The sequence below is a fragment of the Cibotium barometz genome, chromosome 36, assembly GCF_041138505.1.
Source record: "Cibotium barometz isolate CiBa-2024 chromosome 36, ASM4113850v1, whole genome shotgun sequence".
Classification (NCBI taxonomy): domain Eukaryota; kingdom Viridiplantae; phylum Streptophyta; class Polypodiopsida; order Cyatheales; family Cibotiaceae; genus Cibotium; species Cibotium barometz.
Window position 1 is genome coordinate 47,863,181 of NC_141081.1, and position 15,290 is coordinate 47,878,470.

At 45.7% G+C, this 15,290-nt stretch overlaps 2 protein-coding genes across 7 annotated transcripts; one reads left to right on the forward strand and one right to left on the reverse strand.

Annotated features, from left to right (window-relative positions):
• Nucleotides 1–177: 177 nt before the first annotated feature.
• LOC147617977 (uncharacterized) lies at nt 178–3,324 on the forward strand. The gene is made up of 2 exons (XM_086775617.1): nt 178–517; nt 623–3,324. Exon 2 carries the CDS (start codon nt 644–646, stop codon nt 956–958), a length of 315 nt encoding a protein of 104 aa, XP_086631743.1. The 5' UTR covers nt 178–517; nt 623–643; the 3' UTR covers nt 959–3,324.
• A 1,824-nt stretch (nt 3,325–5,148) lies between these two features.
• LOC147617978 (uncharacterized) lies at nt 5,149–12,779 on the reverse strand. 6 transcript variants are annotated; one of them, XM_086776239.1, is made up of 5 exons: nt 12,649–12,779; nt 7,960–8,327; nt 7,824–7,882; nt 7,442–7,742; nt 5,149–7,217 (listed from the first exon to the last, which is right to left on the reverse strand). In XM_086776239.1, exon 5 carries the CDS (start codon nt 6,693–6,695, stop codon nt 6,171–6,173), a length of 525 nt encoding a protein of 174 aa, XP_086632365.1. In that variant the 5' UTR covers nt 6,696–7,217; nt 7,442–7,742; nt 7,824–7,882; nt 7,960–8,327; nt 12,649–12,779; the 3' UTR covers nt 5,149–6,170. The 6 variants fall into 6 exon arrangements, 5 of the variants coding, with proteins under 5 accessions (XP_086632365.1, XP_086632364.1, XP_086632366.1 ...); XM_086776238.1 differs by lacking the exon at nt 12,649–12,779 and adding an exon at nt 11,809–12,452; XR_015262283.1 differs by lacking the exons at nt 7,960–8,327; nt 12,649–12,779 and adding an exon at nt 11,809–12,316 and having other exon boundaries at nt 7,524–7,742.
• Nucleotides 12,780–15,290: the final 2,511 nt, after the last annotated feature.

Sequence of the window (15,290 nt, forward strand, 5' to 3'; positions counted from 1 at the left end):
TTTTGGAGAAATTCAAGGTTGCAATCATAAGCAACCATGTTCAAGAAGAGGCTATGAACGTGCGGCTCTTGAATTTTTTATTAAAAGATGATGATCATAAATTTTTCCTCCAATTCAAAGAGTAGGAAGCAACAACTACCCCATCTTGGGGCTTGACATTTGAAGGTTTGAGGCGAGCACTTACAATAAGTTAACAACAGAGGGAAGATGTGAATGCTATATGGTGAGAATTGAAGGAGTTAAAGAAAGGAGAAGGCCAAAGCGTGGCGGAGTTAGAAGGGAAGTTAGAAGGGTAGTTCAACAATTTGTAGAGCAGGTGATGTTTAGCCTTATGAGAATAAGTCCCTCCATCCTTCCTAAAAAAGAATGCTTCTGTGGAGAGTCTTTACGAGTCACTTGCAAGTCTCAGTGGAGCTAAAGTGTCCAATAAGGTTTGCGGATGCTGTGTTTATTGAAAAAGACAAAGAAAGGAAGATGGGATGGAAGAGAGAGCTTGGAATCGAAGCCAAAAATGAAGGTAAACCCTACAATTTTTATGGTTTCATGCCAGCTATGGATGTCTACAAGAAGCCCCACCAGATGGAGAGGGGGATGTATTTCATTCCTCCCTTCTTCTTTGCAGAAAAGGAGGCTTCTATGACCAATGCGATATTGGACAGAAGAGATTTCTGAAGACCGAAATGAGACGATGTCGAAGGAAGATGTGAAGATTGAAGATCCACCCACACCTCTTTGTGCCAGTGTGCATGCAGAGGTTGTTGGTAATTGTGCTGAAGATTCTCTCTTGAAGGGGCCAAAAGGGCAGGTTGAGAAGATGGATGATAGTGCTTGGGCTACAAGTGCCAAAGAAGACACCAAAGAGGAAGATTTTCCCGAGGAAGATGAAGAACGCGAAGCGATTGTGGCTTTTGAAGACCAGGGGTTTGAAAATCAAGACACCAAGGGGGTGGGCTCGTGACTGAGCCATTGGAGTCCATGGCTGCTACTCATGATGAAGCTAGGGAATTACTAGCTATAGAAAAGAGCTTGACCATGGCCTAGACATGGATATAGCAAGCTTGAATGAGAAAGATCATGAGGTGGATATGGAGCTGTTCTTGCATATGTGTGTGACCAAAGCTACAAAGAAAATACAAGATACTTTGCAAGCAAGAAAGGCTTAAGTCATGGTGCATGATGCATCTGTGGAGCAAACAAAGGCTCATGCAAAGAAGCACCTCATGCACATGCTACTGGGAGCAGCAATCCACTTTGCAGTACATGTTCTGGAGTGCTTGTTGGATGCAAATTTGAGCTCAGGATTTTTTCCCCTGATAATAGAGTTTCAAAAATATTTTGAAGTTTTGGATTGGAGTGAGGATGAGGTTTTGCATGTGCAAGACCCACAGCCTATGGGGCCATGGATGGTTTGTGTTTCAGATGGATTGTACTGGTGCAGGCAGCGGCCCATATGGGCTTTTACTTGTTGGCCTTCCAACCCTGGCGAAAGGTGATCAACATGTTACACTATTGGAGCATGAATTCTCTAGCAGCCTTATGGTGGGCACAGGATGTGAGGAGACATTTTGCAAAAGAATACTCCCCCCCAAAAAAGCTCTATAGACATAGCAGACATAATCAAGCACGTGTGCATACCCCCTACATTTCGTTCTCCATTAGCAAGTTTTCTTCAGCATGTTGAGTTCTCCATAGATGATTGCCAAAATGTTGCTTTTGCATGGCTCCTATCCACGACTCTTTGCCTCTGCATGCTCTCTCCATGCTCTTGATGGTGCCAAGATGTCGATTCTCTATGGTAGGTTTTTGTTTTTTTGCTACATCTCTTGGAGGTTCTAGAAAGCATATGCTAATTTCTCTTACACCACCCTCATGCACTTTTCTAGTGGTTTGAAAATTCCCTAACTTGAACCCCTCTAACTTTGCCCTCTTAATCCCTTGCCAAATGTCCCCAAACCCTCCCCAAATGTGCTCCCAAAATGCCCTAGAACTTACCCAAAAAAGCTCTTCTTCTTTTTTTTGCCTTTGAAGTAGGGGCAACTCCCCAGTAGCTATTTTTTTGAGGTGACACAGGAAGGCCTCCAGATAGGTGAGTAGGGTCCCACCATGATCGCCAAAGTGTTACCACCCTTCCGGGGATGACAACTCACAAGGTGGAGTCTCGGGGTAATAGGCCTCTCACACCAATGTGTGACCCCTACGATAACCTATGCACTCACTTCTTTCCCACAGAATCTCCTCTATTCTCTCAGGTTATTACACTAGTTAGCATGAGCATCTCCTAGACCGGGATTTCCCTATGGTTAGTAAAGCAATGAAAGATGAGACAATGCAAGTTACAGTAAACAAGAGAGGTGACACAGAACAATATTCCATTAATCACAGTTCATCACAGCAAGTTTGTGTCAGATACAATTCATCCTCAAGCTCACATGCATGCAACAGCCCCCTTTGGTGCATCTCCCCCTTATATACGCCTTCTCCAAGATCCAAGAGGCCAAGTCACCCCACTTGGGTAGTGGCCTCCTAACGGTAGCGATTGCAGGTGTTACTCATAGGCATGTGCATTCCTATGTAAGCTGCTCGTTGCTGTTATAGTGCATGGTTCTTGTTGGACGTGCTTCTATCGCTATTATACTTGGCATCCCCCGGCCCTGGGCGGTGGTTATGTTGGCGCTTCTTGTGGTGCATATTGGTGATGGTCATACGCGGGCTTTTCTTGATGGAGGTTCTATGGTTGGGCCCAATGGCATGCTTGCTCATGCTTCTCCACATTCATACAGGGGTGCCCAAGTTGTTCTGGGCTCCCCAATCTTTTTTTTAGATACAAATGAAGGAGGGGCTCTTTCGCACGAGTGCTAACACTCAGATTACTCTAGCTAAGAAGGACTTCACATACAAGCGACTCGGAATAGCTCGATAACAAAAGAAACATCCATACAGTTCCAAACTAATAGAAAACATCCATGCATACATACCTATCCATATACACACTTATCCACATGCACCTGCCATACACATTAAAGATTCTTTTTTTGGCAAGCAGGTGAAACAAAAAGATTTTTTGTATAGGATTATTAGTTTTCTTGATGTAAGATGGCTATGGAGCCATAAACTTTGTATGAGTGTATGAGTGTATGAGAGTGAGGAGAAATTGTGATAACGGAGCCGATGGGCTACCTTAATGGTTGTAATAATTTGGATTAATGCAAGGAGTTTTTTCTTTCATGGGTGTGCCCGTTATGGATGGTTTCCAAGCATCTACGTGTGTTTTGAGTGTGGTGTTCATGGTGTTTGAGCCTTCCTGGCCATAGATGTGTATTGTTCATCAACTCTCTCTCTCCCTCTCTATCTCTCTCATCTTACTTATCGGCTGCAAAGCCTAATACAAAGTGGATTTTCCCTGTGTATGTGTGTTTGGATGGCTGGGTTGGGTGTGAGAGTGTGTGTGTGTGCATGTTGTGTTTGAGGATTATGGTCTAGCCCTAGCTGGTGGTGCCCCCCAATTCTCTGTTGGGTGGTTTCCATGATGTTAGGGAGCCTTGCTATAGAGGCATAGCATTTCGTGTCGCTCCCCTACAATGTTAGTTTGCAGTTTGCACATGATGTCCTTCTAATTATCGTGTTGTGATCATAAAGTGGTGAACTTGCAACCTCAAAGTTGAGCACCCTACTCTAGGACACTCCTTCTTGAGAGGGCTTTACACATGCACATTTATCTACCTCCCCCTTCTTTTTTATATGATTATTTATCTACCTCCCCCTTCCATTTGGTGTACGGTGAGGAAGCCCTTCTACCCGTTGAGGTGGAGCTCTCAAGTGTGAGGCTTAAAGCAATAGTTTGGGGTCTAAACAAATGTTTGCTAACATATTGTTGGCTTTGCAGCAATTAGCAGCAGTGAATAGGCAAGATGCAGTCGCTCACTATGTTGCACAAGCAGAAAAGCAAAGGCTCAAATTCAACAAGGGTTTGATAGAGAAACATCTAGAGGAAGGATCACTGGTCCTCAGGTATGATTGTAGATTTCACACTCGGAAGGATAAGAAATTTCTACACAGATGGGAAGGGCCTTTTGTCATTATTATCAGGAAGTATTCAAATGGCAGCTATTAGCTACAAGATGTGTCAGGAAGACTCCACAAAACCAGATTGAACAGATGGCGGCTCAAGCCATACTATCCAAGAATCGACTACCCAGCAACAAGAAGCAAAGATGCCACGGAGGGTCCAGATTATGAGGGGATGGTTCTCCCCCTCAAACCGATAGACACATCAAAAGCTAGAGGCATGAATGCCTTTAGCCTAGGGGTTGGGCTAATGATGTGGGACTTTCATAAACATCATTTTTTGCAGTATCTTGGCTCGAAACCCGGGTTTCTATCCTTTGTATATACTAGGTTCAGTATTTGGGTTCAAGTTTCTAGTGTAGCTTAGCCTCAAATTTGTGCACATACGGGCTTGGCAAGTTTTCTTCCTCATCTTCTATGAGTGCTTACCACATTTTCTACTCTCTCCGTATATATACTCATCGATGTATACATATATCTGCACCAAAAATATTACAAAAAAAAAGAAATTCTCTACCTCTATGGGCTCAAGGGCACCAGTGCTCTGATGGGGATAACTCATGTACTAATAGTCACATAAAAAAGGTTCACCCCTGCTGCTCTAAATACCCAAAGGAAGTAAAAGCCCATGCTGTCTATGATCCTCAGGTGAGCTAGAAAGCTTATGCTTGAGGATTATACATCCTTTGTCATTCCTTGAAAGAGTTGGTCTTTCATAGCTTTTGTAGAGAATGATGGAGGTGTTTCTGGCTTACATGATCAAGACTTTATCCACAATGGAAAAAAGTTTATTAATCCTCTAGATAACGCATCTAAGAGGCTAGTGTTTGGCAACGACCTAGTTACTTTGAATCACATATAGCGTTTGTATATCAAAGTTTCAAGGTTGAGAAGCATGGCTTGCAAGAAAGGGATGTTGAAAGGAAAGATAGACAAAAATGGAGATCCGCACAGAGAATAGCAGGTCGCAAAGCCCAAAATTGTCTAGGGCTGTTGCAAAAGGGATCTGCTTTTTGTCAAGAGAGAACTCTTGGCACAGAGAATAGCGGGTCGCAAAGTCCAAAATTGTCTAGGGCTCTTGCAAAAGGGATCCGCTTTTTGTCAAGAGAGAACTCTTGGCACAGAATTGTACTTATCAGTGGTTGTGTCATACATTGATATCTTTCTATCACCAACCATAAGACTGAACTAGCAACTACAACAACTTAAAAAAGTGGCCACATCCGGTCTGGCCACATAATGGAAGTGTGCCATGTTGGCAACCCTCGACGTCACAACAATGACATCGTAGATTTGGTTGATGGTAGCAACTACAACAACTTAAAAAAGTGGCCACATCCGGTCTGGCCACATAATGGAAGTGTGCCATGTTGGCAACCCTCGACGTCACAACAATGACATCGTAGATTTGGTTGATGGTAGGTACCCCTCCCTTAGCAACAAAAGGCTTGTTAGTGCTGGATCTAAATACCTCTTCAACAAAAGGCCATTCAGATCCAGCACTAACAAGCAGGTCTTTGTACACAGAGGAGGCACTATAGCTTGCAACGGTTCTACCATTTCGCTGACCTCTTCATCCACAGGGAATGATTGGACTCAGTTGTAGCATCATTTTGTGCATCATTGTGTGCATCATCAGCAATGTGTAGAGGAGCACCAAGCTGATCAACTTTGGCTCTATGCTGCTTAGGAGCCATACCCTGCTCATCACCGTGCTCACCAACCTACTCATCATTCTTCATATTGTCATTCACCTAGTCATCTTCCTGCTTATGCATAGTGGCATCAGTCTGTTGTGTGTCATTTACCTGGTCATCTTGCTGCTCATATACAGTAGGCTCTACATGCTCTTGCTCATCCACCTGGTCACTAACATGTGAGATATCATCCTGCTCAGTAGCCTTAAGATGCTCTTCCTCATCCAACCGGTCACTAACCTTTGAGATATCATCCTGCACAGTAGCCTCTCCAATGGCATGGGCCCGCGGGGAAGTTGCAGCATGTGCCAGCATCTGAACATTAGAGTCAGCAGGCTCCACATGAAAATCCTCATTCAAGTCAAGGGTGTCCTTCACAGTAGCCTCTACATACTCTTGCTCATCCACCTAGTCACTAACATGTGAGATATCAAGCAACACAGTAGCCTCGACATGATCTTGCTCATCCAACTGGTCACTAACCTTTGAGATACCATCCTGCATAGTAGCCTCTCCAATGACATGGGCCCGCGGGGAAGTCGTAGCATGTGCCAGCATCTGAACATTAGAGTCAACAGGCTCCACATGGCAATCTTCATTCAAGTCAAGGGTGTCCTTCACAGTGCAATCCACATTGAGGTTACTGGCCTCCTTGCCAATACTAGCATCCACATTCATATCAATGACATCCTTAGCCACAGCCGCATCCACAGAACCATTCATACATGCACCGGGCTGCGCATCAGTTATTTGACCTGTAAGAGCATCCACAAGTGCATCAACCCTGAAAAAAGCAGTAGCCATATCAAGACCATCACCCACATATTCATCAAACTTGATGTCGTCAATAGATTTGCTGCCTGCATTCTGTGCATTTTGACATCCTACACACATATCCATCAAACGTGATGTCATAAATACATTTGCTGCCATATCAACACCATCACACACATATGCATCAAACTTGATGTCATCAACTAGTATAGCCTCCTTGGAGGCGTTTGCCTACATGGAAACATCCATAATGGTGGCATATGACACATCGACATTACATGTTGCATCTGACACATTAACTTTACTACTTGCATCTGACACATCAACATTACCAATTGCATCTTCCCTATCCTCGGGTACATGCTCAAAAAGTATACTCCTGCACATTTTTTTCTTGCTTCTGAATAGGCAGGTGCAACCTTAGGACCTGCAAGTATGGCCTCCTTGGAGGCATCTTTCACAGCAGCCTTCTTTCAAATTGTAGGTATGGCCTCCTTGGAAGCATCTTTAACAACAACCTTCTTTTTTGTGGCTATTACAGAGGTAGGACTACGTGGCACGGCCTCCTTGGAGACATCTTTCACAACAGCCTTCTTGTCTCGATGGCTTTTACAAGAGTAGCCACGACATTGGTGCCACTTGAACGGGTTCTTGGCCCATATTTAGGAATAGGGGGAACACCTGCAACATGCACAGGAGGTAAGCATACACACACACATCACTGCATTCTGCTCAAATACTTAAATTGCAAGTTGCAAGGAGGAGCAAAAAACATCAAAGGAACATACACTTGTGCAAAAAAATGGAATACCAAATCAAACAAACTCATTCAAAAAATGGCAATGCCTTCGGGCTACAAGAAGAGAAATGAATGGATGTCAAATGGCTAAGAAGCCTCATCTTACATCTCATTAGAATACAACTTCTGCTTTGTAGAGGGCTTTTTTTTCTTTAGATAGTTGATAAGAGAGACATCAATTTCACCACCTAGGGGCTTTGGGGTTAACCGTTGCCGCTTTGGGGTAGGCTTCGCTAGCTTTGAGGCCACTGTTCTCTCCGGCTCACATGCATCCTCTACCAACTTATTGACCACATCATTGCCCATTGTAGATTCAGCTTCACTTGCCCGCTACATGTGGCATAAACAGGTCTCATCCACAGTTGTCGACCCAACCACCTTATCCTTGCCAGCATGTGAGAATTGCTCTACAGGTCAACAAGGTCAGTTGTAATTAGTCACTAGTTGGAAGGAAAGTACACTTCATCTGAAGATGTCAATTATCTTACCAGTGACTTGCATGGAGAGCCCACTTCAATTGCAAACCCAGATTTTTCCTTCTCTGTACCTGGAAATCCAATGTGATATATAAAACGCATGCAACATCTTAAAATAGTGATGGAATAAAACCCATGTTTAACTTACCAGAACTCTGCTCTTTTTTTACAACTGTCTGCTTTTGGCCCATCATCCTCTTTGCCCTAGCAGGAACTTCTTGGTTGCAGTCCCTTGCAACACAAGCACCATACTCACTACAGACATGAGCAAAGCATAACATGTGCTAGACATGGCAACAGGGCAGTGAGAAGGCATCTAGTGCAGTATCATCAAATGGACACCCACACCCTGTGCACACTTCAACTATGGTGCTTTGCTAGTTGCCCTCAACAATAGACGGAGGGAGAGGCATGATTGCAGTTGGCACTCGTCTCACATGTCATATCCATGCTACCACAAAAGTTTAGGTAGCCCATCTCTCTTTCATACTCCATCTCAGTTTTAGCAAGTGGTGTCTATAAAAACAAGAAAGAACAATCAATTAGTGTACATGCTAGTGCTATGCATTATAAAGCACATAGCACAAACCAATAGCACAGAAGCTCTTCAATAGCACTATGCTCACAATAGTAGACAATGACAATCATGCTAGTATAGTGCATGGGAGTAGTGCAATACTTGATCTTCTATGCTATATAGCACCATAATAGCAGACAATAGCAAACATGCTAGTACAGTGCTTGTGAATGATCTGCTATAGAATGTCGGATAGCACACAAGTTGCATCTTCGGTAGACATGGATCATGGTATGCTGAGGTGCTTTGTTGGTTCTCATAGCACAGGCTTGATATGGCTAGGCTTCCTCCTTTTCAGTATGATAAGGACTGCCCATACTTGCGCCTCTCCCGAGTGGAGAGGAACCGTATCATGAGACATGACCTGTTACATCTACACTCTAGAGGGATGTGGACTGACTCTGCATGCCCACTTCCCATTAAGATACAGCACTACATGGACCACTTTCTACAGCTGATAGAGGATGGTTTCATTCAGAGGCCCGGCTACATGGATGTGTATATGTCTCATGCTATGCGAGTCACCATTGGGCATCTCAAAATATCCTCACACACTAGAGATTGAGGTCGGTAGGATAGCTCAAGTACTGAGAGGCATGTATTCGTCGACTATGCCATGGGAAGGTGGAGACACAGAAGCACTATGTATGTAGATGCCCTGTATACTACGAGATCCAAGGGAAATACCACTACTTGTTTAGAGAGGGATTTGGCCCACTTAGCAGAGTGATGCAGTACCATGATCAGAGATGTCTCGGTCTCGGGATGTTCCTTACGGAGATACGCCATCATAGAGAGAGTTTACTATAGCAGCAGAGCCATAGTGCTACCTCATCATAGAGAGAGTCTACTATAGCAGCAGCAGAGCCATAGTGCTACCTCATCCTAGACCAGGATCACAAGTTTTTTTCAACAAGTGTCTACTCAAGGATCTTCACACCCTACAGCACCCTCGACACACCCACCGACTATACATCGCCGAGGAGTGACAGTGTCTAGATGATCCATAGAGGTCCGAGCTATGAGGAGACCTCGACAACCTGGACCTCGCCCTCAAGGGCTACACTAGGCACAGATTGATGAGATCCTCAGGAGGCATCATGGAGCTAGGCCGGAGGCAGTAGGTCGCACTCACTTCGATCTAGCAGACATGGGGAGATATCTTGTCCCATGTCCGATGTATGACCTCTTACACCCAGCTCTTAGTACAAGATGGACATAGGTGCATCTATCATATTTTGTATCCCTCTTAGCATACTAGATAGAGATATAGTTATGCATTGAGCCTAGCTATAGATCCCTCTCCTACACTTCCCATAACCTTGGGACCTTTGATTCTGTATACAGCTTTGTACTATTTTATCATATCTTTTTGTGATGTCCATGGGACATGATGATTGTACAAAGGTTGTCTCATAGGCCACTTTGGTCTTCAGCAGACGTTAATATAATCTTTCTTTCTATCATCCAGATATTGTGAATGGTCCCTGAAGGAGGTATGGGTTGGCCCTCAAAGATCTTGGAGCACCGGGCCTACCATACAAACCAAACTGCCAAGTTGCCAATCAGGTCCCATTGTAAACACATCTCTCTGCTCCAAAGCTGGTCCTACCCCTCTGAGCAATAATGGTCTGGTTGGCTGCCTCTATCTCATATCCCATGGCTGGGCTTGTGCCTGTTAGCCAACCTCCAAGTGTAGATTTGGCGCTCCTCTAAGTGAACCATCAAATGTAGAGTCCTCTTCCAAATCGGTTGAGTCCATGGGCAATCCCAGAGGTAGTGTGAGGATAATTGCAACCAATGCAGTCTTCTGGTCGCCTGCTAAATGCAAGCCATGTCCCCATTAATGGCCCTCTGTGAGCCACAGGCCATATAAAATTGTGTGACTCGGCGGGGTTGAGGCGGCCTGCCCCAGAGCCATGTCTAAAATTCAGTCAAGAACACTTTTGTAACCCATGTCTCCGCCAATGCTCATCCGCTGCTAGTGTGGCCCCCACCCAAGCCATCTATATGTGACACCCTAGCTTAGAAGATTACTGGGAAAAGGAAACCCGGGCTGTTAGGGGAGGCAAAAGGATCACGCCACTACCACTCGCTTGGGCAGGCCAAGAGACACTACTCCCAAAGATTGGCCCTCAAAGATCTTGGAGCACCGGGCCCGCCATACAAACCAAGCTGCCAATCAGCTCCCATCATAAACGCATCTCTCTGCTCCAAGGCTGGTCCTACCCCTCTGAACAATAATGGCATGGCTGGCTGCCTCTATCTCATATCTCATGGCTGGGCTTGTCCCTGTCAGCCAACCTCCAAGTGTAGATTTGACGCTCCTCTAAGCCAACCATCAAATGTAGAGTCCTCTTCCAAATCAGTTGAGCCCATGGGCAATCCCAGAGGTAGTGTTGCACAGTCTTGTGAGGATAATTGCAACCAATACAGTCTGCTGGTTGCCTGCTGAATGCAAGCCATGTCCCCATTAATGTCCCTATGTGAGCCACAAGCCATATAAAAATTGTTGACTCGGTGGGGTTGAGGACTACCCCAAAGCCGTATCTAAAATTCAGTCAAGGACTCTTTTATAACCCATGTCTCTGCCACTGCTCATCCGCTGCTGGCCTGCCCCCCATCCGAGCCATCTGTATGTGGCACCCGAGCCATCTGTATTACTGGGAAAGAAACCCAGGCTATTAGGGGAGGTAAAAGGATCGCACCACTGGCACTCTCTTGGGCAGGCCAAGAGACACTGCTCCCAAGCCTAGAGGTGCCAAGATGGATCCAGTTGCCATACTTTGTCCCAAACTCCCACAGTCCACTACATTGATCCGCTACAAGCTGCACTTTGAAACTATGTCAGACTCTAACCACACTCGCTCCAAGATACCATCTAGGGCTCACTCAAGATATATATAGTTGGTCCTCCTCACATCCCTGAATAGCAACAAGCACCTCTAATCGCGTAAAGGCTCCCATCCATGGTGGGGCCGCTACCTCTAGAAAATGCATCCAATCCTCTAAGATCGTCACCTGTATATCACTGATCATCTGAGGACTACCTCTCAGTCACGCAACTTGCAAGTTGCTCTATCTGGAGCTCCTAAGGGAGACCTTGAAAATGTAGCCAATCTTTGAGCCTTCGTGCTACTCCAACTGCCATGCCTCCGCTCAAAACATGTGGTCATGCCCCAACCATATGTCCACACTGAGTCTAAATATTAGGGTTCCGGACCAAGGGCTGGCGAAGTCGCTGCTCTGTGCATGTGGGGGGGGGGGGGGGGGGGGGCGCGGGAGGGCTGTCCGAAGCTCTCAACAAGCTGTCAGCAACAAGTCTATCCTCACATCTCTTGCTCATGCCAACCGTGCACATCTCTGCAAATATCCAACAAGTCTCTAGGAGCCAAGGGCTGACCATCAGTGGATCCTCACCTATATTGGCTGTAGCATCAGCTCCTTCCAGGGCTCCGCGTCTGGAAGAAAGCCGCGAACGAGGAATTTTCCCTTCAGGGCCGTGCTCTGACAAGTCGGGTCGACAATCTCTAGCCCCCCATGTGAAATTGGTAGCATGATCACTAGTCAAGCTACCTTGGCCCTCCTTGGCTGACCATCCCCTCCCAACCATAGAAAGTTTCGTATCAGACTTTGAACCCGACGGATATAGAATCTCCAGAAGATCCAGTAGGAAGTGATGCACCGAGTAACTGTTTTCGCACATAACTAAAAACTCTTACGAGCCCTGTGCAGGAACCTTATCCAGACCTACAGTAAATTCCCCCACGCTTGTATCACGCAGCCCTCTCCTACTCTCTCTACCCACCTTTCCACACCCTCTCCCTCACTCCCCCCCTCTCAGCCCTCAACCTTTTTTCAACCCCCTGCCTCTCTCTCCCTTCTTTCTCTCTCTCTCTTACACAAGCTCACACACTCTCTCACACACACACACACACTCACGCACATGCATACACACAGTCTTCTTCTCACACACGCACGCGCGCGCGCGCGCACACACACACACACACATCTTCTCTCACATACGCTCACGTCCTCTTCTCTCGCACACGCATCCACTCCTACACTTACACACACGCATACTCACTCTCACACACATACGCACACTCACACGCCCTCTCACACACGCTTGCGTTCTCATCTCGCACAAGTACACACACCTACACTCACATTTTCTCACGTCCCCTTTCTTGCACACACGCACTTCTCACTTTCGATCAACAGGTGGAGATATGAAGAACTCTGGATCTACAGAGGTACCTCATGCCACTGACTGTGGTCTTCCTTTGGAAGGCATTGATGCAAGAGAGTCGTCTCAGGCTCCCCCTTTGTCAAACTTGGCCGGGTCAACAATCAGCATCAGATTCTCTATGGAATCTTCACCCACCATGCACAATTCAGTAAGGCACATCGAGTCTCAGTCACTTGTATGCAAGGTAGTTGTAGCCTACTTTTCTAGTGAGTTACTACAAGACTATCTGCAGCTGCGAATATTTGATATCATGTATAGGATTGTGCGTGTCTCCACTTAAGGAGATGGTCGTTTAGGGTTCAGTTCGAGACAGCACAACAGGCTAGCACAGTCCTGGCAAGAAGTCCTGTGGACTTCCGTACGGCAATGGGTTTTTTAGATAGATGGAAACAGGGTATCGACCTAGCAAGTTTGGATGCTGGACTCATGGTGACAGCGAGATTTCTAGGAATACTTCTAGAGTTCAGGCCTTATTTACAGGAAATTGGGAGCAGTCTTGATGATGTTGTGGGTGATAGCAAGGAGCCAGATGAGGACAAGACTATTTCGATGAGGTTGGGGCATCACCCTCCTAGGTGACAGAGCCTCCGCAATTTATCTCTATCCCGTATATTCACGACGGAGACTTTTTGCAAAGAGTTTTCTTCATTGGACTCCCTAGCCATTGCTTTGTTTGTGGGCGAAAAGGTCATATAACGGCGGAGTACACTAGGAAAATGCCTTCTCAAGGACAAGTGCCAGAACAGGTTAGGGAGACACAACCTCAGCTAAGTGCAGAGACAGTGGGTAGTAAAGGCAAGAACATATCAAAAGCACAGAAGGCGAGAAAGAGAGAGGCAAAGAAGAGGAGAAGACTTGCTCGGAGATCAGAGATACCAAGTCGTGTTCAAGTTTATAGACGGAAGACCCCTTTGGAGACTCCCTCTACTTCCGCCCTCCCACCTTCCTCGAGCTTGGATCCTATGCATGAGCAGGCTAGCACTAGTACACAAGTCATTTCTTACTCTATTAGAATCTTGTAGTGATACCTTTTGATACCTCTGTACTTGTGACCTTGGGTCTTGTCCTTGAGGTGTTTTTTAATAGTAAATCTCTTTTCTCTAGAAAAAGAAGGAAGTGATGCACCATATAGTCGCAAAGAGAACTTGATTGACTACCACGACTCTCCCGACAAGAGAGAGGTGGGCGGAATTTCAATATAGAAGCTTCTTCCAAATGCTCATAAGAAGAGGGGCTTGGTATCTTGGAGAAAGATCAAGCCCCACCTGGCAACCCAAGTACCTCATATACATGGCCAGCGGGATCCAACGAAACAAAGGGCTTGGAAGCTACTGAGGAAGCAGAGAGGCCCTCGTCCAAAAACCATATGATTTGTGCCAATTAATCTAAGCTCGAGAAGCAGCACAAAAGACCTCCATAGCTTGTTGAAAATGTAGTAGACACCAACCCCCTTGAGTACATCGCCATGTCATTTGCAAACTCACAATCTAACAACTCCTCGCCTCTAATAGGCATGCGCAAGTCCTGAGGCCGAACATTTTGGGCCGACAAATAGCTACTTCATTGTCTCATCAAAAAAACAGGAACAGAAGAGCACCCTTATCGCATAGAGTGAGTCAATAAGAATCTCTCGCCACGCTCCCTATCAATCAAACATTTGGCTTAAAGTCAACAGTATAACGTTGGAAATCCCTCTGATTCACTAGCTGTGAAGCCAGTCTTTGTGGGTGGATCAAGTCACCAAGCAGGGGTTGTAGTCTCAAACTTAGAGCCTTCACCAAAATTTTGTAAGCTAAGTTGAGAATCGTGATCTTCGCATCTCCTTCCTTGGGGATAATAAAAATAAAATATTTTGTTAAACTCTTAGGAATCTCCCCGGTGTCTAAAATCTCTTGAAAGGCCTGCCTCAGGCCTAAAATCTCTTGAAAGGCCTGGCTCAGTCTAGCACCTCCCAATGGGTCAAGGGAGTCTACTCATGGGCTGCTATCGCAAGGGAGAGCCCTCACCACATCTGTCAGCTCCTTGTAGATGAGTGGAAGTTGAAGTCTCTTGCGTATTCTTTTAAGTCACAAGCAACTTGGTGTGGGCCCAACCTGCAACTCTGCTCACATCCCTCTTTTCCAAAGGGGTTTCTACCGTATGTAAAATCTTCCTAACCAGCTGAGGCTCTGAAGCCAGAGAGCGATTGTCTCTCTGTACTCTCAGTACTCTCTTAACTCTCAATCGAGCAAACCAAGGTCCTCTAATGGAGACTAAATTCTGTGAGACTGTATCTCCCACTTGTGTGGGCGACGGCGTGTCTGTGATAATGAAATTTGTATCGTCACTCCACGCAGCGCACGATTTGCCTCATGGGTCCTAGCGAGCCTCCTCTAAAAGCACTACTCAACGCACTCAGCCCCTACATACAAAGTATCAACAACCTCTCCAGCTATCCAGATCTCTTCAACTATCGATGACACAATTGGATCTTGGCGGCAGGGTGTCGCTCCTAGTGCCTACCAGTGGCCGAAAAGAACCGGGCTTACATGTAAATTTACTGGCTAAAATTCTTAAAAACCGGTTAGATTTCCAACCCGCCGGTACATTTAAGGGCTAAATTTTGCCTATATTAGTTATAAAAACAGAAAAAAAACCGGGGTTACATGTA